We start from the raw sequence: 23,950 nt of genomic DNA, 5'->3' as shown, positions 1-23,950 counted from the left end.
CATCGTGGACATTGGGCTTTAGAAAGTAAATCAATTTTACTTCTTACTCCTACTTCAGCCCTGAAGCCTTGTGTCCACGATCCAAGAACTGTGTCAAAGTTCTAGTTTTGAAAAATGTGTAGCCAATCAACTTGCATCTCTTACGGAAAAGCTGCAAGTTGATTGGCTACAGATCTCTCAGAACTGGAACTTGGATCAAGTTCTGGCATCGTGGACACAGGCCCTTGGGTTTACCCTCGGTGAATCAAAATGCCATCAATCAGTGTTACAAATACTTTAAAAACCATGCCCGTGTTTTAGCTTCCTTACACCAAAAGCTACAAGTTATGGCTCTCTCTTACACCTTACTCCAAGCTTACTCCACGTATCGTAGACGACGCATTAGATAATAATATCAGAGAGAAACCTGAGAGCGGCCACGCCGGGCGTTTTACTTGATACCGTTCGCTCGGTTGATTCCAGCGCCTTACGGCCATTTTCATTTTTGCGACTATTTCGCTACACTTTTCAAGCACTGCCGATAAAGGGTTTGTTTTCTGTTCCTGCACTGGTGAACTAGTGCAGTAAGCTAGAATGAGAAAAAATATGCTTGTCTTAAGCCTATCACACAATAGGAAAGCACAGGGAATAGGAATAGGGAATAACACAGGCAACAGAAATAACTAAATTCCAACTTACCAGAAACCGTGTATCGACGCACAATGGAATATGGAATAGGCAATAGGAACAGAATATCCAACGCGTTGGATTTCTGTTCCCTATTCCCTGTGCCTGACCTACCTGACCAATCACAGTGGAGACTGGGACAGACACGTGGTTTTAAAATGCAGATGATTGGACAGCACGCCTATTGCCAACGAACCATTGTGTCTTGGCATTACATAGATTTCTATTCCCTATTTCTATTCCCTATTCCTATTGCCTGTGCTTTCCTATTGTGTGATAGGCTTTACTCCAATTTATTGCACTAGTTCACTAGTGTAGGAACAGAAAACAAGCCTAAAGTCTCCGCTTGGTGCGTGCATGGTTCTATGCCCATTTTTCAAGCGGGTAATGCAGTGCCCAATTTTGGTTGTGTTCCGTGCTGCATGCATGAAATGCCGGTATAACACGAGAGTGTTACTGATTTTTCGTAACGGGTCGAGTACTTAATCATTGATATTAAACTAAAAGTGGATATCAGAACTAAAATGGATGTCAAATCATATCGTTAATTTCTACGGTGATTTGTCGCGACGAATATCGCATAATTTGAAGTAGAAGTCGCATTTTAAACGAATCGCAAACCGTACGCGGCGGTTGTTCGTCGTGTCGCGTCGTCGTCGCGATAAACCACCGTAGAAATTAACGATATGATTACGGATCGCGACAATTATTTAAACGCGATTGATAAATATTAATGACTTTCGAACGAGACGATCGCGTGCGTAGGAGATGATCGAGATTCTCGTAGGAAATAGATCGCGTTAAGTCCGTATCAGACTACGGATTGAGATTGGGATTAGATTGAAATTTGACCAATCAGAGTAAAAGTTACTGAACTTAAAATTAGTAAACTGAGTATATATGTATACTGTTACATTTATTTATTTTTTTAATTTGACAACTTTTGATACTATAGTTGCATAAAAATGATAACCCAGAGAACACCGAGCATCAGTTACATTGCATTTACATTACAATTTAACATATGTGTTACATTACATTTACATTGTCGAGTGAGAAATTGTAACATAAATGCAATGTAATTGATACTTCGGTGTTTACTGGGTAAGATGTGCATTCGTGAGAATTTAGAATGGAATACAATTGCGTGTTCAAAAGTTTAGGTTCTAACTTTGGCAAGTTGCTCCTAATCATCGCCATGCTCGAGAACTTGTCCAGTTACAGGAACATTACCGGAATCGGCGTTGTACATGTATTGAACCAAATCGGCTATACGATACGCATAACCATATTCGTTGTCGTACCTGAGCAAAGATAAAAGAGATCTCAGGATCAAGTCAAGATATATGTAATTGCATTTTTTATCTGCATATTATAATATCAGGGGCATAAGTTCGCATATTTCGGGCCATATATTTCTTTATAAATTGAGCTTTACGACGGCGTCTCGAAGGCGGTTCAGCGAAATCATTACCAAGCGACGATCTTGATGAAAGTGCTGGTCTGCGGAATGCCGGCCTTGGCGTCGAACACGCAAGAATAAGTCGTATGGTTGAAGTCTGACGACACACAATCGTCCTCCGTGTATCCCAGCACGTCTCTCAGCTGTCCCTCGGCCGCTTCCCTCATCATCTCTTTCACATCCTCGTACGTCGTCGGTTTATTGACCCTGAGGCGGTATCAGAGATCAGAAACTGCCTCCAGTGGCGCGTATAAGAAAAGAACTTGGTATCGAGCATGATAATCCAATTCCGGTCCCGAACATAAATTAACGAAATTGCACTTTCGCCTTATACGAAACCGAGTACGGTTTTCTACATCAGCGCGGATTCTACGGGGTCGGTTGTCTGCTCTCTAAAAATCAATCAGTGAATTATCACTGAAAACGGTGAATAGTCACTGATTAGCTGTTATAAATGTACTACTGAAAATTGCAGTGGTATACTCATAACTGTAAATCAGTGACTATTCGTTGTTTTTAGTGATAATCCACTTATTGACTTTTAGGGAGTGTCGAACTCGCGGCGAATCCGCATCCGCCGATTACCTGAATGTCATGTCGCATAATGAAACGTTGGGGATCGGCACCCTGAACGCTATGGCTGAAATCTTGCCTTTCAGCTCGGGGATAATTTTGGCTAACGACTTGGCCGCGCCGGTCGCGGTGGGAATGATATTCTGGAGAGCGCCTCTACCGTCTCTCCACAGTGTGGTAGGTCGAAGCTGCGACGAAATAACAGTCCAATATTACGTTTATCGTTACGACAAATTTTTTAAGCGCGTTGATTGACTACAAACTAGAAAATTTCCAGATACTCGAGAACTTTTCTATCCTGCAGCCAATCGGCACGCTTGAAAAATTTGTCCTACGACGAATGTAATATTAGGCTAGCCGTGCGAAGCGTGAAACTTTTATAACGATTAACCACAAGTTCCTCAACTCGCGCAAAAAGGAATAAACAATTTAATAAAACGAGAGTGTATTCTTTATCGCGCCACAGATTTGTGGCTAAACAGAGAAAACGTTCATTCGTGAAACTTTTTTATGATATTCATCGAATTAAATAGAAAAAAAGGCGTGAAAAAGGGAGAACCAATTTTTTTAGAGCAAAACAAGTCGTCACTAAGGAACCTTCTCTATCGGACCGTCCACGGTATTTTGGGACGCTGTCACCGCGTGTATGCTGGTGATCATCGCCTCGAGAACCTCGAAGTTGTCGTGCATTATTTTGACGATCGGAGCTGCGCAGTTTGTGGTGCAGGATGTGGCGGAAATGACGCCGTCTCTCTTGGGATTGTAACAAGTGTGATTGACTCCGAAGACGAGCATCGGCGCGTCGACCGACGGTGCCGTGATAATAACTCGTTTCGCGCCGCCGTCCATGTGCAACTGTATGATATACCATAATTTTTGGCACAGACACGTTTAGGTAACTTAACGTACGACGTGGAATTATAGAACAGTCTGAGGAAATTTGTTCAATGTGACAAATGTTAATATAAAATTTAAAACGGTTAAAACCAAAATTTATTCCTTCTATCTCTGAGTTTCTAATCTCTGAAAGTCAATCCAGTGGATTATCACTGAAAACAGTGAATAGTCAATGTTTTCCTGTTGCAAGGAGAAATTGAAATAAAAAAATCTCACGCTTGCTTTCTCCAGTGCAGTGAATGCTCCGCTAGCTTCTATTACGTACGTCACTCCCTTATTCTTCCATGGTATTTTCCACGGTTGCTTTTCATGCGACGTGGCGATTCTTGTCTCTCATTAAACGATAAATATGTCCATAATTTTTTATATAAAATAGTGTTTACACCGTGTTCTTAAACGTTAAGTAAAGTAAAAAGTACGTGTGCAGAGACCGAAATTTAATAGAGCGTAAAACTTTTTCCGGCAATTATACAAAGGTTATATGCGAATAGTTTTTACTTCACGTCTCGTAGAGAATATTAAGTTTATTGAAATGTGCACTACGTGAAAAATAAAATAAAATATTTATTATTTATACGATTCCATTCTGATTTAGTTTTTTTTAAATATAAAGAAACTAAAAATGTATTTACCACCACAAACTATAAACTCGTTGTCGCACTCCAGGGATAAAGGATGCGGCCCGTGAGTAGAGTCGTGTTTAAAAAGGTATATCATGTATTCCGTAGTGAGGAATGGATCGTTGATTAATTTTACCTGTGTGATTTGTCATCATATCGTTAAGATTTAATCAGTAATACAGTATACTTATATTTTTTTCGTACAGTTAGAAACGTGCCTCAATACGTTTCTCGAGACATGCGCGAAGACACATTCTTCCTATTCTTCCAAATCCATTGATTCCTACAACTGCCATAATTTTGTTCTTATTTTGGTCCAACGTTTATATTAAAAAAGAGAAGAGAAGGGTTTAAGAAATCTCGGGTGACATTTTGTCAAATGGTAAATGGTGTGAAGCTTATTGCGAAACTTTCCAGAGAACCATATATATATGTTGCGTTCCGATATTCACTGTCCGTACTGAAAATGTGTAGTATACGTCATGATGTAAAAAGAAAGGTGTAACAACATCGTGTATGCGCAGTAGTCATGTGCATTTGGACCCAAATTTCATTGGCTCGCTCATCGTGCGCCGCCGCTATGCGCAATGATACACCTTTCTTGCAGTAGCTATGTGCATTTGGACCCAAATTTCATTGGCTCGCTCATCGTGCCGCCGCCGCTATGCGCAATGATACACCTTTCTTTTTACATCATGGTATACGTGACGTAAACTATAGATTTTCAGTACTGGCAGTGAATATCGGAACGCAGCCATAGTAAGGATAGACCGAGCATAAGCTTAATATTACATTTGTCGTACGACAAATTTTTTAAGTGTGTGATTGACTGCGGGATAGTAAAATTCTCGAGTATCTAGAAATTTTCTATTCAGAAACCAATCAAGGCGCTTGAAAAATTTGTCGTACGACAAATGTAATATTAGTCTAAAGACCGGAAATCTGAGGATTAAATAGAAAGAGACTGACAATAGATACTGTACACCTTTCTCGCTCTAATAAAAAGAAAGTGGGAGGATGTAAAAAAGAGTGGGGAGACACAATTGAGCGTGTGATAATTTGCACACATTACATTTGAATAAAGAGAGAAAGCTATACGGTATCTATTTCTATCCTTTTCTACCTGATCTTCATTGCCTACAAGATACGCTCGGTCTATTCTTACTATGTCTATGCAGAGAATATTGTGAATTCTTGAAGTCGTCCAATAAGATCGTTTTTAATTGTACAATATATCTTATTACACAATTAAAAACGCATTGTAAGTGTAATCATAAATGTTTCTCAAATGAAAAGAGTGAGAATATTTTATACATATTAACTTTATTAAAAATTCTAAGAAAATTATTTTATTTAAATGACTTATACATAATAAAATATAGTCACTTCCAAGTTAATTGAATATTTTTATTTACATTTTGCAACGTAAATCTTTCGAGCTAAATAAAATTTGTGCGATTTTTAATAAATTCTATTGTTTGGTGTACAAAAATAGTATTTACTTATATTACAATTTTATTTATGTACAATTAATAAAATGTTAATTTTGTAAACGTTAAATGATAAACGTTAATTAATAAATGGTGAATGAATTTTCGAATAATTGCGCAAGATCCTCTTCAGACTGTTCACGTGGGGCCAGTTTCGTAATGCGATGCTGAAAAAAGGGAAGAAAAAATAAATTTTAATGTGCACTTTTAAAAGGGAGAATGCACATTATGCTATATTATTTTTATATTATTTATTACAGTGTTCCATTTGATAAGGAACACATCGCTCACTGAATGTTACTTACCTGAGGCAAAGTGCCTTGAACTAACGTAGGAATGTCTTCTTTTTTGAAACCAAGTTCTGTCAAGCCGTTTTCGACCTTCATAACACGCATGTATTCTTTCACAGTGTCGGCCAAAATTTTGCCCGCGTCGGCCCGCTTGGCATTCTTGACGTCCACACCAAGCAGTTCCGCAGCTTCCAGATGCCTCTCTGGACATGCGGTTCCGGTGAAGGAAAACACGGCTGGCGCGGAGATTACCACGGATAGACCATGAGGGACTATGGGGTGATCGTTGCTGTATCCCTTAAATAAGATAGCGATTTAATAAAAACATGAAAAAATTTCAAAAATAATTAGTTTGATATAAGATTCAGGAAGATAATGTAAAAAGGATATATCCCAGGGGTTTTGGGTTTTGGGTTTTAGGTTTAACTTAATTAAGTTTTGTCTCTTTCCACCTGTTTCCACAGAGACAAACGTGACAAATTAATTGGCACAATCTGTTGGTTTCACCATGATTTTATTGTGTAGTGGAAACTGATTGTTGGATCGTGTAATCGTCGCGAAAAAAGATCTGTGATTGAATTTGGACGTTGAAAACCGGTTATCTCATACTAGAGGACTGTCCTCTACTATTATTGAAAGCAATGGTAAAAGTAGTACATGTATATTTCAATCCTAGTTCATAATTACTTTTGGTTGGAAACTTCGAACGTTTCCGCTGATAGGATACGAAAGTCCGTGACAAAGATGAACACCAGCATTTCCGAAACCAACGCCCGCCATTGTACTTGCTAAATGCATATGACTCCTCGCTTCCAAATCATCTTGATTGTAAACTGCTCGCTTAAAGTATCTATGCAAGAGATCAAATAATAATGTTAACTATAAATATCTCCTACTAATTTACAAGTGTTTTATAAAATAGGTCTTAGACAACGCGTACGTACTTTTTTAGATTCTCAGATTTTAATATGGCATTTAATTTGTGTTTATCAAATTGATACAAAATGAAAAAATACTCTACTTCTTCAACGTATTTGATATTTGCCAAGAGAGATACTTTTAGAATTAGTATATTTATTTTAATCTTAATTAGAACAGTACTTTATATTTTGATATTCTGTAACCTTGAAATTTTATTTCCGGCTTGATAAAAATTTAACTATTATTCCTCTGACTTGGATCATCCCTGTTTTAGGTACGTACGCAGATATTGGACGGATGCAATTCGTAAGTAATTGATTGATTAATTACTTGCGCATAACTTGGAGGGCATATCGCGCCCAAACATCGCTGACAGGATTGCTGCCTTGATAAGCTGGTCTCAGAATTGGATTCGGTGGGCATGGCGTCCTCTCTGTGTAGGGTATCGCCGTAAAAGACTCCAAAGCGTGGCAGAGCACGTCGAAACCGGAGTAAGCACACACTCTTTCCGGCAAAGTCAGAGTGTGCTCGGGATCGATGATTCCCAACGTTGGACGTAGAGATCTGCGAGGAGAAAGTTAACGAATTGACTCTTTTGCATATCTTCTCTCTGTCCAGCGACGCATGGCGAACGTTACCTGTTTGCGATCCCTGTTTTGGCTTTTAGTGGTCGGTAATCAAAGATAGATACTCCAGTTGTCTCAGAACCGGTACCGGAAGTTGTCGGGACGGCGATGAGCGGTTTCAGAGGAACTCGGATCGGTTTACCTTTTCCGATCGGCGCGTTTACGTAATCCAAGAAATCGGCCTCTCGATCGCAGCTGTACAGGTTCGCCGCTTTGCAGGTATCCATCACGGAACCACCGCCAACCTGCGAATTAATAATAATATAATGATAACCGTATAATTATATAGTAATTCAAAATATGTAATCAAAGTAAATAGGCAACTAAATTTTAACTGGGTCCTTTTAAGATATAAAGCAATTAGAAACGTAAAAAATTTAGGACCTGGCACAGGTGGAGGTAGCCAATTAAATTACAAAGTAAATAGATTAACGATTTAACACGCAGTCGGTAAAAAAAGCGTTATGCTTATTTGCCGATTTTATATATAAAGAACGCGACATTAAGAACCAGTTACACTCTCTCTTTCTCGTTATACATAATCTCTTATCGCGTTTCCTACATACGTACCGCTATAAAAGCGTCGAAATTTCCACGCTTGGCAAACTCGATCGAATCTTGCAAGCTTTGCTCAGTTGGCTCTACCCGCACTTTATCGTAAATCTCGAATTGAACTCCATATTTGGAGAGGCTGTTGATGGCAGTTTTTACGGGAGTTAAATTCACCAAGTTGGGATCCGTCATCAGACACGTTTTCTTCGCTCCCAAATTTTGCATGTCCATCCCTAACTCTCTCGTCACTCCTACTCCATACCGCACTGTAGAACAGGCCATCTAAAATTTTACGTAATTTTCTAGTAATTTATACATAAATTAATAGATATAGCTATTATTTTTAATATTGTAGAGTCCTCTTTATTTTACACGAATGCTTTACACGTCCTTAGCTTTCGGCTGCTCGATCTCGACTCTGCGCTGTCTCACCAGCCGCCCGACCTTCTCCGCGGATATTATTCGCTCTCTTATTGTATATTATTTTCCACCTGCTCGGGAACATTGTCTTATTGTCATCTTAAAACTACCGGATTTTCCTATTCCTACAATATTTCACTGATGCAAGGGAAAAAATAATTGAACTATTGAAGAGAATTCAACATCTAATTTCTAAAATGAAACTCTTCCTATATCTAATAATCTCTAAATAATAATCTCCTTTTTAGTTTTGTTAGTACATTTACATCTAACATATTAAGATGTAATATTCAGATTATTATCAGGAGCTCGAAAAGGCGGCTTCGAGTGCTGCAAAAACAATTCTTATCTGACTACACAACGTACGCGGGAGACCTTCGATTTCATAATCACGAGAGCTGCGATAAAATCAGCGCATTAACTTTAAGGAGAGCCCCTCATAGTCTTTCCTCCACCTTATACAAATTTTACCTCGAAAGCATATTCCTTGTCGACCGCGACGTTTGCTGCGGTGCTCCGGGCCATTCCGTGATCCCGTACGCTGGTAGCTCCTGGATTTCCGTGCGCTGGACATTTGCATCTAAATTTAGGACAATTTAAAGTTCACATTCCGCGTTAAACTTGTAATATTTTTCTATTCTTCTTCTCGAGATAAATCCATCGAGAATCGCTATCGAGTTAACGTGCGCTACTTTAACAGATTGGCACGTGTAGATTCGTCTGACAGATTGTCACGAATATTGTTATATCCTCACATTTTTTACGTTTCTTACATAATATCTTTGCACAAAGGATAGAAATTACTTTCGATACTTAAATAATATAAAGCAGTATTTTTAATATTATATTTATGGTTGCTCATATCGAAATTATTCTTAGATAAGTGAAGATGTAATGTATCTTCTTAATCAAATTTACTTTTATTGTATTTATTAATCTGTAATAGAGACAGCACGTGCGATTAAAACGTTTCGCGATTTATTTGATAACGTCGCTATTATATTACTTCATTCCATACAGAAAGATTTTTGGTATGCGGTAGTTTACTTACGACTGGGATGAGATGACTTGCAGAAGATCAATGACACGTCGTCTTGGCAGCATTTTAAATATATTTTAGGAGCGATCGTCTGAACGAAATGCCGAAGTAGCGCTGGTGGAAACGAATTTCAACAGGTCTTTCGATCGAAAATACTGCGGAGTAACGTTCTTCACGGACTCTCGTGCTTCACTCTCGACTTGATATACCACAACCAGTTCGTACTCCCCCTCTTCCGACTACACATGTTTATCACTTAGGTCTCTGATGAGGTGGCTCCGTTATACGTGTGTTCGCATTCATATGTGAACAGGACTGTAGCAATAGAACTTTACCGAGCTGCGTTTAGTGCGCTGTTTGCTGTTAGTCGTTCAGGCTTAAAGCAAGATAAAGTTAAAAGATAATTTCCTGATTTTCGACAATCTGAATATTTAAATCGAATGAAATTTATATCGAACAGTGTGAATTGAACATGTGCCAAAAATAGATATTTATAAGAAAGAAGCAAATGTTAGAAATCAAGAATGTCACTCTTTATAATTTGAGACGAAAGGTATAATATTTTACTATATTTGATACATTTTGACGAATGACGTACATTCAATGAAAACGATTTTGTATGGAAATAAAACTTCCAACGTATAAATATTCTAAGAATTTCACAGTTTAGAATTTTTACTATTTGTTTAATTAAATTTCTAGAGGTGAAACTTAATTTATAATTTGAATAATTTTATTGAAGGATTCAATATTTGTATCAATTATGAATTTTGGAGCTAATATAAACGTACAACATGTAGGTATGTATGTACGATTAAAAGACCTGTCGTAAAAAGGTACAACGATAGTTAATCTAACTTTTGTAATTTATAATAAGCAAAATGTTGAATATTTTAAATATTTTATTCGCATTAAACACGATATATTTTTTACGTAATACCGTGAAACCTTGCCACTCCTTACACCAGTAGAATATTTTAATATTTCAGAATACCTTGAATGCAATGCAAAAAGTTGTCGCTCAATGTGCGTCAATGATTCTGGCCTGATTTTGATCGACTGTCTTTATTCCGCATAAGTTTATCGCGTCGGGTTCTTGTTGCGATAGAAGTTATTCAATCAAGCTTATTCAGTTCCACGTCATCTATCTCTATAAGCATACTAGTTGTACACGTTTTATTCCCACATTGAACCTTGATTGAATATTGATCACTTGGAAAAATGTAATAAACGAAGTATATTTTCCTTCTTGAATCGCAGTGACCGTCTCGATTTTTAACATTTTCTTCCGTTTGTCATAAATCTACCCTTTTTGCAGTTTGATCGATCAAGGTAGGACATTGATTTGAATTTTATTTAATTCTAATTAAAATTTTATTAAAACAATATTTATTATTTACAGCACATATATATATTTTATTTATTTATTTATATAATAGCATAATAGAGCTCGTGCATGTGCAGCGGCGCAACGTACGTACAAAATGTTAGTTTGGACGTAAGTTTTCGACTTCTCGCTGAATGAGAATATTGTCACTATAGTTAAAGATTGTTTTATGATACTGTTGGCATATATTACTATGACTGGGCATCCTACAGTGAACTCTCTCGTTCCGTTTCATATAAAATTTAATATTTGTCACATATAATTCTCTCATTCGTCCATCAATAAACATACTTTTGCCCAATTTCCGCAGTATTATTATTATTAAGTTACATCATGTAAAATGATTATACATGCAGCATTTGATGATTAAATACGCTTCCAAGCAGTACTACTTTTCCTTCAATTACTCGCTTCAAAAACTGGCTGCTTAACCGAATAGAGCTATTACAAAGCTTTGGACTTACAAATAATAAGTACATTGTTATAATTTTTATGTAACTTTACTTTTTGTAAAAAATAATATAATTTTTCAATATTCCTTACAAAAAAATACTCGATTATGTATGGTTGCAACACAGTACTGCGTTTATATATCTAAGACGTTGTAAGACTATTCGTTATTTACTTCTATCAGGCATCTTCGAGTTAATAGTAATTATCAACGATTTTTAATCACGTGTTTTGTAGAAACTTGGAGAACATGACAAAGCCTAGAAGAAACATGCGTTTCGATCAGTCGTATACGTTTCTAGGTAGTCGAATTAAATGCTCATAGTTACACTCCTTTAATAAAAACGATGTACAACAATTTGCCAACAAAAAATCATATGTCGAGGCATGATTGAGGCATATGGTTAGATTGGTCGAAGGAGTTCTGTCTAATTATCCTCATCGGCTTCGTCGTTGACCCAATAACAGTCTGAAGAACTTTTCTTAATTCGCGAGAACGGCGCAAAATGATCTTCGACAGCCCGTTCACGACCAATCACGTCGGTCGGTCGCCCCGGCCACTCAATTCATCAAGAAACAAGTTCTCTTATACCCTCTCTGGTACGATTTTGTCGTAGTGGAAGGTGCTGCTCGAGTAGAAGCTACCTCGCTTCGGCATGTGAGGCGTGGCTATTTCCTCCTGCAGGGGTTTGTACACCAAACCGCAGTTCTTGTTGTCGACCAGACCCTGACGGAGGATCAGGGGTGGCCTGATCACAGGACCCCGTCCTCGTTTGTTCGCCAAGCAGCAGGCGATGCGCGCTACCAACAGGAAGACCACCAGAACAGACAGAACGGTACCGGAAACCAGCCAGACTTTGAAGCCGGGTCTCAAGTTGTACCAAGTGTGATATTCCGTGGTGACCGCAAAGTCCTCGTCGTATTCCTGATCCCCCATGAGCCGCGGCTCGTCGACATGCTGCATGCCGTGATCGATATTCAGCTTCTGCGACAAGCGCGTTGTCATTACAATTTAGAAGATCGATATACAATGATATTACCGAGAAATTTAAAATTATATAAATTGTGATGTTGAAAGATGTTAACTAGGGCCGCGGCTCGATTCGCGCTTATAGCGCTGTAAGCACAGTTCAATCTTCGTTTAACATTTGATGTGCAACGAAGACAGATTGATGCTCACAGCACTGCGAGCGTGAATTGGACCGCGGCTTAATTAGTGAAAGTATGTAGAAGAAATATTCTAAGACAGGTTTCGAAACGCTTGTTGTTTTACCTCATCGTTATCGAGCTCGTTTTTCAATAGAGGATCGGAGTCTTCAACAACATCGACATCTAGGAGAATATCTTTCCGGTGTGTGCCCTTGCCAGGAAGCGATCTTCCCGGTGGACCATCCTCGATTCCATCGCAGACTATCCTCGCCAAGTCTGTCCACTGACTAATATCCATCTTATCATTATCTTCAATATCAAACTTGTCACTGACGAGCCTATAAAAAAATCACGGTGGATTGGCAGAAGTTCTACGTGACATATTTAGCTGGCGACTGAACATGAATGCTCACTCAAGTACTTCTGTCGGTGCAACGCCGTGATCGTTGAGCCATTGCAAGGCTTCGCTGAAGTCGGAGTCACAATCCAGGGGATTGTGCGTTAAATCCAGACTGGTGAGATGCGGCATGGCCTTAAGTTCCTCGACGGTGATTCGCCGTAGAAGATTACCGCGAACCGACAAGAACCTAACCAGAAACGAAAATGTAAGATACTTGATCAACGAATATCTCGATGTCGTAGTAAATGAATATTTTAGCATGCCATAAGATTGTCATAATTTTGTGCAAAAAGTTTTATGAAAGCTTCAAATATTATTAAAAGAGAATTCTGAAATACGATAGTCCGCGAAGGAGTATAAATCGCAATGCGATTTTAATAATTTTAGTTCACTTGAGTTACTACCCAGCGAGAATCGACATCGTTTTGACGACTCACTTCTCGCTGGGTATCATTCTAAATATCATCAGGATGTAAATCGTGTTTTAAATATCAAATCTCTGTAAATTTCTCACCGAAGGCTCTTCAACGGTACTCTAGCTTCGCTCCAGACCCGTTCAAGATTGCACCGGCTCACGTCCAGCTTGAAGAGTCCCGGGATGCTCAGGAACGGCGTCACTTGCAGTGTTCTCAAGGGATTGCGGGAGAGAATTAGCTTATTCAAAGAGACGGCACCGCGGAACATGTTGGGTTGGAGGGTAGAGATGAAGTTGTTGGACAGATCCAATTCTCGAAGAGACGAAAGATTGTCCAGAAGTCCGTCGGGCAGGTCGGCCAACCGATTATTTGCAAGTTTCAGCCGAGTCAACGCTGGCATTTCGTCGAACGTGCCTAGCTTGATGCTGTCCAAGCCGCAGTTCGCGCACTCGAAACGGATAATGCTGTGAAATAACGACGATTATTGAATACCGACTAATTTATTTGTTTCTTAAAATAAAGTGATGTATTCACCTGAATGTATTATGTTCCAGGCCGTAAGTTTTAAAAACTGGCAGTTCTTGCAAACCGGGGTTGTCGTTCATCAGCAGAATCTGCAGTCTTGGATTCAACTTGAAATGGTGCTCAGTTAACAAGGAGAGCCTGTTATCGCTGATATCTAGATATTGTAATTGATCGAGCTTGCTGAAAGCGTGCTGGTGAATTCTCTTCAAATTATTCGTTTTAACATATAATTGGTCCAATAATGGTACGCCTTCCAGATCCTCTTTGCCGATTGCCTTGATCTTATTTCTAGAGGCGTCAAGCGTCGTCAGTTTCGAGGAACTTATGGTGGCAAGTGTCGATAGATTATTTCCTAAAAGATGCAAAATAATTTTTTCTGTATTAATTAGTTTCACAGTCACAAGAATTAAATTTTTACTCACTCATCGGCATGAGTGAACTAAAATTTTGAAGCAATAACCCGATTAGGTTTGTATTATATCTGTAAATTTAATCAAGCATTTCTGATTTTAATAATTTTAGCGTAGCAGTGGTATAATTATGCGTGTAAACATTACTGGAATGTAAATTGGATTTTAAATGACAAATTCTCTCGCTTTAATTATAAATAAATAGTATTGTGATACATGTGCCATTACTCTTACCAGCGACACGAAGAATTTGCACATCTTTGTCAACAAACAGATCGATGGGGATTTCATTTAGGATATTATCCGATAGGTCCACTTCCAAGAGCTGGTCCAGGGTGTCGAAGATCGTGCTGTCGATTTCTCTTAGCCGGTTGCCGCGTAGATTGATGAAATTGAGACTGTGCATCTTGGAGAAGGCGGTGCGTTTCAACCGCGATATTCCGTTGTTCGAGAAGTCGAAATCGGTGACCGAGGGTGCGTGCAGCAGATAGTGCTTCGTCGGTCTCGAGTCGTGCATGTGCTTAAGCGGATTATCGGCGATCGTGAGCAGGCTGAGTTGCGTGTTGTTTTGGAAAGTGTTCGGATGGATGTCCTGCAGGCCGTTGCGTGTCAAGTTGACGGCAAACAGGTACGAGATACCATTGAAGGCTGTGCGATCTAGCTCGACTATGCGTGTGTCGACGATGGTGATGGACTCTAATTGCTGAAGACCGCGGGCCCGCAGGGCGTTCGGGCCCAATTGTATCTCGCCGGCGTTCTCGATGCGCAAATGAGCGATCGATCCAAAGGACTGATCGTTCGTCAGTTTCGTGCACCTATGGATAAGTAAGAAAAAATGAGAATGATTAATGGCAAGATATTGCACACTGATACTGTTTAGCTATGCACGATTGTTATCATGAATATTAGACGAATTGTAATTTCATAATCGCTTTCGATTCGATCATTCTGTAGAATATTGTCTAATGACTTTGATCATTATAACTGAAATTAGATTTTTACGGACTTGCAAGGTATAAAAAAAATCATTGTGACTTAAAAAGGGGCATTGAATTAAGTAAGTCTAAATACAATTATGACATTTTACGTTGTGACGTAGAAAAAGACATTGAAACAATTACTTTGAAGCATAATTGTGACATTTTACGTAATTTTTAAATTCTTAGATTAGTCTCGTCCACACATATCCTCAAACTTTACGCATACAGTGACAAGATTCTATAACAAGTTGAAGCATTTATCTGATTCTTATTAACTTATTAATGCGTCAAAACCGTGCCATATTATTACGCTGTAAGCAAGAAGCGGCTAATCTACGAGTTCTTTATCTGCCGTCAACGCCAAGGGGCATTATTCAGTTATATAATGATCCGATTAGAAACGTACGTTGCAGTTGTTGCAGACGCGTATTGCCCGACGCATTTGCAGTAATCAGGGCACTCCGTCATGATTTCTTCATTATCGTCCACCCGCGAATCCTCATCCTCGTACTCCTCGTCGCTGAGATCGTCGTCGGTATCCTCGTAGCTATTGTCGTCCTCGTAGCCCATAGGCTCGAGTTTCTTCAATTCCTCACCTTGATCCAGAATCGAATTTAGTTTTACAATCGTCTTACTCGGCTTGGGAGTCGTCTTCGTTCGTAAGTTTATACTGTCCCTCTGCGCTTCGGCCTTCAAAGTCTTCGCCACCTCTTCTTGGATCTAAGTAATTTTTTTAACGCAATTAAATATACTTAATTAAGTAGTACGATGAAAACAAGAATTAACTGTGTTCCAAAGAGTTCGATTCTTTAAATTATGTCTGGTTAAAGAACTTTTTTTTCTTTAAACGTATTATTTATCCTGCACGTATTGCAATGACGCAAGCGATAGAAAATTATTCTCCGTCGATACTTAACTAGCATCATTATCATATAGCATTATCACATAGCTGACTGCGCTTGTATTTCGTTAGAGAGAATTAAAGGTATTGTAGAACGCAATACACTCTCGCGAAAATTTTTCATTTACCTTAGCATCGTCTTTGTCTAGAGCGTCTTTGTCTAGAGTCTGGATCTCGTGCATCAGTATGTCCTTCATATTCGTGAAGGGTCTAGCGTAATCTATAAAATTGTTCTTCGGCGTCGTTTCCACGATTTCGCCAGTCATTGCATCCGCCTCGCTCGTACGAACCGTAGTAGGTGATGTCGGAGTAGGCGATGCGTTGATTATAACGGCAGCGACCGCCACGAAGATGGTCAGCAGCCAAGCTGCTGAGTTCTCCATATTATGGCTTATTCTGAAAATAATCAGACTTTGTCATTGGATAAGACAAGGATGTCTTACGTACGATACTCGCTGGTAGTTCAGGCGCATTAGCAAATGTATTTGTGCTCATAATAGACTTTGACATTATAGAGTTTCTTATTATCAATTCTAGTTTTGCTTTATAAGTAAAGAATTAGGGAATAATATATAAGAGTACGAAATTAAATTTATATGGTATTGTAATTTATATTCTCGTAAATAATTCAATGCAATTAAAATTTTTCTTCAGAATTGTCGTGCGTTTCGGAATTGAAACTTATGAAAACCGTTAGCTTATCTTTTGTTTCTTAAAAGAATAATTAAGTGACGTTCTTTTTTAGTACGGTCTTAAAAATTTTTAGAATAACACCACTGAAAACGCATCTGAGATGCTCTGTGTAACGCGAGACTTTTTCTCGTCCGTTCTCAAATAACGTCTGCTGGTCAATTTACTACACAAAGCAAACATTGTTCTATGGGACCTTTCGGAACGTATTTGCTGAATATCGAAATGGACAATTTACAAATAAATGTGGTAAGCGTTAAAAATATAATTTTAATTTATTGAAATTAAATTTACGTAAACCGGGTTTGTATATTAATTATTTAAATTTTTTATATAAACGCCGGTTCATAACGCTTTGTTACTCCCCACGTAGCGTAATACAAAGAATCTGTATCAAAGTCTCGAAGAGATCAGGTTGTTATGTCGCGACGTCACGTTCGTGTTGGTGCAATCAAGTGCAAGAGCGGAAACGCGTGCGGTTTACAAAGAAACGAGAGCAAAGTTCTTCCGGAACACCTTCCATCGTTGCACTAATGTTTCTTACGCCAAACCGGATGTGCTATTTTGAGATCTCTTTGCAGGCGCAAAAATAAGATGTAATGGCTCTGCGTTGCTTTATTACCGCAAGTGCAAAATGTCGTAGTTCTTACCCAGAATGTAATTTATTTCAAAAAATGTTTAGGCTTACGGGAAACTTTTAACTTCCGCTTAAATAACGCTTTTAACAGAAACTGTTAAATTTCCGTGCAAGAATACATCCCGACGATATTCAGAAGTAATCGTGTCACGCGAACTCGAGCGACAATTCAAACACTAGCTCCGTTCGCGATGTCGAGGATTTTAACGAATGAGCTTGCTTTCGGTGCAACGCTGTTCGTGTTACTGTACAATGTTACTGCCCCACCTACAGACGTTGACGTTAGATAACCGTGACGGTTTACAGACTGGCGCGACTTCGGGCACATATGTGATCGGTATGGACTTTCGACAAACGGGGGTGAAAATGAACGCAGCGCGTTCTAGATGATTATACACGGCCATTAGATCGCAGGAGCCGTTAGAAAGATGGAAAATATTACTTTACAAGCGCTGGCAAGAGTTATTGAACACGCGATATATCGCTCGATTGTTGTTACGCAATAGCGTCGTAATTGCCCAGATAGCACAAGACACTCGCCTATGAACATTTTAAGAATATTCTTCAAGAATATTTGAAATATTCCATAGGTCATTCTTATATATTTATCTTATGTTCGTGGAACATTCGACTGGCACTACAATAAATCTTTTTCGAATGTGAATAGAATAATCTGTATAGCGTGTCGGTTATACATGGAATGATCACAGGTTTCACTGCCTTTTACATAAGATAAGTGTATTACACAATGAACAATGTGCAATACATAAACTCAATGAATATTAAAAAATTATTCTGAACAAATATTCCAAAGAAATTTTCGACCAATGTTCTAAAGACATTCTTCTTTGTTATGAATATACGATTTCTAATTGTAATAATCTATATATATATTTATCGGATATTCTATTGGAATATTCTGAAATTAAGAATATTTGCACTCCAGAAGAATATTCATAGAACGATGAATGCTATCTGGGTAGAGGCACAAGCAAGTATTTCACATGGAAAATACTTCATCGCACAAAACTTTTTATTATCGTTATATTTTTCGTGACCCGTTTTATTCCAAGTGAGAAATGATTCGTTGACTCGACATCAATTTGACGGTGTCACTGTCGATTCGACATAATTTCGATATCGATCTGTATTTATATATTGTACATTGGGCATCAATTTACTAAAAAGAATCGTGAATAATCGCAATTAGTACATAAATTATTTCAGTACAATAATGTTATTTTAATGATCTTGTAATATTATTTGTACATAATAGCTCTGAGCGTTACACAAACAATGAGGAAACCTGCTTGCATCGGTCGTGAACGTATTTGGCTACAAACGTGGGACGAACAACTTCGTAACTGATGTGAAGGGAGATTATTGTCTCGAAAGTCGATCGGCTGAAATAAAATGTTATCGCGTACAATCTAAGCGAAGAGTCGCTCAAAGAGCAGTGATTTTTTAAAAATAATTCACGACGAATTTCCTAAGGCACTGAGGTTTAAGCTTAATTAATTTTTGTATAACAAAGCTGCACGTTTATGCCACGTATTTTTAATCAATGTATACCTTTATCAGTCACGTATTTTTTATCGAGGGTTGTGTGACACGGGCTTAAGTGCGAAGATCGATTTTCTAACTGAGCGTTTTTAACACAATCGCTACTTTCAATTATTCGGCCACGACGCGCGTCTTAAAATCAGTTGTTTACAATAAACGCAAGATTTGACAACATTTATAAGAATTTCTCGTTTTAGCAGAGACATGGCTGCGTTCAGCAGAAAAAGCTGCTCTGCAACAGTTGTAAAATTCGTAGATTTGATTGGAGATGCTTAGATTCTGCCATAATTAAGAGCATACGCCAATTAGATTCAGGATGTTTACAACAGTTGCGAAACAGCTCTTAAATTTCTGCTGAACGCGGCCAATGGCAATGGTAGAAATGTTTATCAATTAAGAAGTAACAATATCGCGTTGTTCAATCATCCAGATATATCGAGCGGATTTATTTGCATCGAATTACGTCCCCGGTGCTGATCCGACTCGGCAAACGTGGATCGTGCAAATTCATCCTCGGAGCGGGATTTACGCGAGTTATTGCGAGAGTCCGCTCTTGTGCTTTTCCGCGTAAACAATTTCCTGGCGCGGACTTCAGCTTCGGGATGCAAATACAAGGAGCGCGAGGAATAGTTATCAGCGACGCGTACCTCCTGTGTAAGAAATTCATCGGTATGCGGTGGAAATGTCAGGACGATTTGCAAATGCTGAAATCGAATAATATTTTCGCGCGTCACACCAGTTCCGAGAAGCACTCGACTACCAGACGATACTAGAATCTCAACAGGAATCGAAATGGCGGATCGAAACGCAGACTGGCGATCTTATCTCCGTCAGCATTTCGGAAAAAAATGGCGACTGGTTAATGTCATTAGTATTATTGTTAGTGTTATTACACTAGTTAATTATATTCCGCGGCGTATTTACAACACGCACCATTGACGCGCTATGCAGCAATCACTCGAGATGCTTCTCGTCACCTGATGATAACAGAGTTATCTTACTCGATGCCTCATTTATTTCTCTCGGCAACATGTGCGATCGCCGAGCTGCAGATCATGAAAACCTGTCTGGTATCACGATTTGATTTTTTAAAACTGAATTGCAATCGAGCACAGAGTTAAAGATTTCCTTTATCCCTGCACGCAGCTCGGCGATCGCACATGTTGCCGAGAGAAATAAATAAAGCGTTGAGTAAGATAATTCTCTTATCATTAGGTGACGAGAAACATTTCGAGTCATTGTTGCATAGCGCGTCAATTGTGCGTGTTGTAAATTCTCCGAGGAATAGAATGTCGCTCGAATTCTCGATCGGTCAGTCGCGTCAATCTTTGGAATTATAATTGTATAGTTATATAAAAATATGAATTAAGCAAATAACGTTTATGCTTGACATCCGCTTGACGTCAGCAGAACGATTCCCCACCGTTTTGAGTACCGTTCGTGATACGTTTCGTTGAGATCGACTGAAAGAAGATATTCAGAAAACGGTCCCCGGTCCCCACAAAAATTTTCGTTCTTTTCAATCAGCGCCATATGGGCGGCTCTTTGTTGGCCCGGAGAAATTTCTTAAGAAAAGATGAGGATCGGCGCAGACCGTGGCAGTCGTCATTGGACTGTATCTAGAGGAAGATCGAGCGCAAAGTGAACAAACATGCGCGTTTACGCGTGATTTTAAGACGCGAAAGCTAAATACATAGGACCCACGAGTTCCATCTGGAGTCTTTGTCCGATCTCCCAAAGATAACTTGACGGTTCCTCGGCGGGATTTTAGCCAGGTAGAATTACTTGCTCCGAAGTGAAGCAAGCGCAGGTGGTCAGCTCCTCCCCTCGACTCCCAAATTGCCGACGGGTCCAGGAGAGCAAGAAACCAGCCCGACTCCAAAAGAGATCCAGCTAATCTCGACGTTTCGATACTTTCGAATAACGCAGCGGGTCATCTCGAGAATAATTCGTGTCGGAAGATGATGTCAATAGAGTTCAAACAGTAAATGACCAGGAGACATTCTTGGAACAAAAAGATGCTGATAATGAAAATATCAGGCCAAAGTAAAAAGGTAATCAAAAAAGAAGAATACTGATTGTCTGTATGACAAGCTTGGAAATATTTTAGGGATTCGTTTTTTGATAAAGCAGACTTCTTAAAAATGTATAGTTTGTCTCCGTGAACATTTATTTGAAAGTACGTCGGAAAGTCTTTAGAAATTACAGAAGTAATATATTTAGAAGACTATTTCTTTTCTATGAAAGAAAAAATGTCAAGGAAATAAAGTGTCTTGGTTATCTCAAGACAATAAGGAATGTAATAATAATTTCTATATTTTTATCCGTACATAAAACAATTATTTAAATAAATAGCTCGTCGAGATTTTCTTGTTTTTTCACTACGCTTTTCTGCGTATATAGATAATATTCAAATCGACTTAAATCGATTTATCGCGTTCTTTCTATTGACGAAGTCATTTCATTGTTTACATGTTTGCAAGCGTACGCAGTGCGATCGATAGAAGGCAATTGTATCGCATTGGCATCGATCTTCTTCCTTTCATGACAACAATAGTCTCTGCTAATAACAATAATTTTGATATCGTAGCGTGATCATCGTAATTCAAGTCCCAATTTGAATTTTAAACACCGAGATGTATCGGCGTTGCATATCTACGAATGTTCTTGCGGCCTGACATTTTTTTATGCGAATGTTCACGCCTTTAATCCAACACATTCCGTCGGAAGTACGCGAGCGTGTCCGATTGCAGCACGACGCGAACACGCGTCCTCGAAGAGGCATACCTTGCTTTCCAAATAGGAATTACACGTTCGTTCTATAGTACGTCTTGCCGTGGCAAACGCATAGTTGAAAAATTTGTGTTAAATTTAACAGATGTCACACGTCCCAAACGGTTCACACAAATTTTTGTGTTAATTTAACATAATATGGATATGTTAAATGATCATACTAATACTCTGTTAATATTGTAACACAAAATAAATGCAAGTCTCAAAATAATTTCAGATAAATTCGGTGTAAAATTAACATATTTTTAATGACAAAATAAATTTTTTTAAATGTAATTTTTACATTTTACAGGTGTAATAAGTGAAATGACGGTTTGAAATCGCTCTCACTTATGTTATATAGAATAAAATCAACATTTTATTATGTCAATTTTAACATAAGTATTGTGTAAGATTAAAAAATAACGTACGCATTGTGTTGTTTACCATTTCTTTTCAGTTATTTTAATAATTTTACATTTGACGTCAATTAACGCAAGAGCAATATGTTAAATTAACACGTGAATGTGTTAAATCTTTAACACAAAAATTTTAACCGGCATCTTTTTAAACAAGAAAACACAAATTTTCCGACTGTGCGCGAATGCGGTGCACAGGACTAGCTAATGTTATCAATGCTTTCGACATGTCAATCAAATGACAAAAAGCTTCTCGTTCGATCCATTTGCGACTCTATAATTATTAAACATGTATAAGTTGAAAAGAAAATTAACGATGAGCGATGCGTCGATTAATCCGCGACAGCAGCTCGCGCAGCTAAAAAGATTTTGTATTGATAGTCAAAGAATCTAGAAATTCTAGACGTTGATAAAATGTCAGCGTCTATTGCATATACGCACACAGATTGAGTAGTGTGCCAGCGATTATGATAATTATTACTGGTCACACTACGTTACTGCTTCTATCGTCAAATGTGCACAGATCGTAAATTGCTTTACTCATTAAACGAGAATGTTGAGCGAGGAATGCATTCCTTTCGTCCACAGCTGGCCTTTTCGCGAAGATCGGCATGTATAATGTTTCTCCTTCTTCCGCTTCTGTTTCGTCGCGTAAATGCTTTTCGCATCGTAATTGGAGCTTACGCAATGCGCGACCATTGCAATTATTAGTAACATGAACAGTTACGATGACAGAATACGCGCCCAGTCTCCTCAGTTTAATAGCAGTATCCGAAGAAGTATAATTAGGCATGTGATAAATTCGACGCTATATATGTACATTTTTATATACACAGTTGAAAAATTTGTGTTAAATTTAACAGATATCACATGTCCCAAACGGTCCACACAAATTTTTGTGTTAATTTAACGTAATATGGATATGTTAAATGATCACACTAATACCCTGTTAATATTTTAACACAAAATAAATGCGAATCTAAAAATAATTTGAAATAAATTTTGGGTAAAGTTAACATATTTCTAATCACAAAATGAATTTTTAAAAATGTAATTTTTACATTTTACAGACGTGATAAGTGAAATGACGGTTCGAAATCGCTCTCACTTATGTTATATAGAATAAAATCAACATTTTATTATGCCAATTTTAACATATGTATTGTGTAAGATTAAAAAATAGGTACACATTGTGTTGTTTTAACATTTCTTTTTAGTTATTTTAATAATTTAACATTTGAGGTCAATTAACGCAAGAGCAATATATTAAATTAACACATGAATGTTTTAAACATTTAACACAAAAATTTTAACCGGCATTTTTTGTAACAAGAAAACACAAATTTTCCAACTGTGTACATTTCATACACGCATAGAGCATTCTATGTTTAACTTCTCTCTCTCTCTCTCTCTCTCTCTCTCTCTCTCTCTCTCTCTCTCTCTCTCTCTCTCTCTCTTGTGTAAAGAAATGAATAAATAAAGATATGGATGACACTTCTATTTAATTGTAAAGCCAACGACACACGATACTATTTTTCCTACTGGATTGCTTACGAGTACCAATCAGGATTTAGCCTTACGTCATCTGATTTAAAATTCTGCGTCCTTATTAGCTCTCGTAAGCAATCTAGTAAGAAAAATAGTATCGTGTGCCGTTGGCTTAATTAATAATAATGCGATATTGCACAGTATCTT

At 38.2% G+C, this 23,950-nt stretch overlaps 3 protein-coding genes across 7 annotated transcripts in view; all 3 read right to left on the bottom strand.

The window, feature by feature from the left end:
• Positions 1–1,570: 1,570 nt before the first annotated feature.
• LOC105569975 (glyceraldehyde-3-phosphate dehydrogenase-like) lies at positions 1,571–4,914 on the bottom strand. The gene is made up of 7 exons (XM_012026863.1): positions 4,437–4,914; positions 4,231–4,354; positions 3,815–3,930; positions 3,299–3,556; positions 2,714–2,889; positions 2,141–2,335; positions 1,571–1,970 (listed from the first exon to the last, which is right to left on the bottom strand). The coding sequence occupies exons 1-7, from the start codon at positions 4,512–4,514 to the stop codon at positions 1,853–1,855; spliced, it is 1,065 nt and encodes a 354-aa protein (XP_011882253.1). The 5' UTR covers positions 4,515–4,914; the 3' UTR covers positions 1,571–1,852.
• An 819-nt stretch (positions 4,915–5,733) lies between these two features.
• LOC105569976 (probable hydroxyacid-oxoacid transhydrogenase, mitochondrial) lies at positions 5,734–9,905 on the bottom strand. Of its 2 annotated transcripts, none has more exons than XM_012026865.1 (8): positions 9,569–9,905; positions 8,989–9,097; positions 8,116–8,379; positions 7,558–7,790; positions 7,250–7,483; positions 6,686–6,848; positions 6,014–6,295; positions 5,734–5,875 (listed from the first exon to the last, which is right to left on the bottom strand). In XM_012026865.1, exons 1-8 carry the CDS (start codon positions 9,619–9,621, stop codon positions 5,792–5,794), a joined length of 1,422 nt encoding a protein of 473 aa, XP_011882255.1. In that variant the 5' UTR covers positions 9,622–9,905; the 3' UTR covers positions 5,734–5,791. The 2 variants fall into 2 exon arrangements, with proteins under 2 accessions (XP_011882255.1, XP_011882256.1); XM_012026866.1 differs by lacking the exon at positions 9,569–9,905 and adding an exon at positions 8,470–8,588 and having other exon boundaries at positions 8,989–9,066.
• A 1,039-nt stretch (positions 9,906–10,944) lies between these two features.
• Positions 10,945–23,950, bottom strand: part of LOC105569972 (toll-like receptor 3) — a 19,962-nt gene continuing 6,956 nt past the window's right edge. For 2 of the 4 annotated variants that reach the window (XM_012026861.1, XM_012026859.1), the window contains exons 2-9: positions 16,303–16,570; positions 15,680–15,993; positions 14,528–15,108; positions 13,893–14,235; positions 13,457–13,822; positions 12,956–13,129; positions 12,667–12,880; positions 10,945–12,378 (exon numbers count right to left, since the gene is read on the bottom strand). In XM_012026861.1, coding sequence (XP_011882251.1) covers positions 11,980–12,378; positions 12,667–12,880; positions 12,956–13,129; positions 13,457–13,822; positions 13,893–14,235; positions 14,528–15,108; positions 15,680–15,993; positions 16,303–16,557 — 2,646 coding nt within the window. In that variant the 5' untranslated portion in view covers positions 16,558–16,570 and the 3' untranslated portion in view covers positions 10,945–11,979. Of the gene's footprint in view, positions 12,379–12,666; positions 12,881–12,955; positions 13,130–13,456; positions 13,823–13,892; positions 14,236–14,527; positions 15,109–15,679; positions 15,994–16,302; positions 16,571–17,514; positions 17,764–23,950 lie in introns of those variants that run through there. The other 2 variants (XM_012026860.1, XM_012026862.1) reach the window with 2 other exon arrangements.

Source organism: Vollenhovia emeryi, unplaced genomic scaffold (genome assembly GCF_000949405.1).
Source record: "Vollenhovia emeryi isolate VEMERY1.0 unplaced genomic scaffold, V.emery_V1.0 DF939122.1, whole genome shotgun sequence".
In the NCBI taxonomy this organism is placed as follows: Eukaryota; Metazoa; Arthropoda; class Insecta; order Hymenoptera; family Formicidae; genus Vollenhovia; species Vollenhovia emeryi.
Note: the sequence above shows the minus strand (reverse complement) of the source record. Positions and strands in the feature narration are given on the sequence as shown.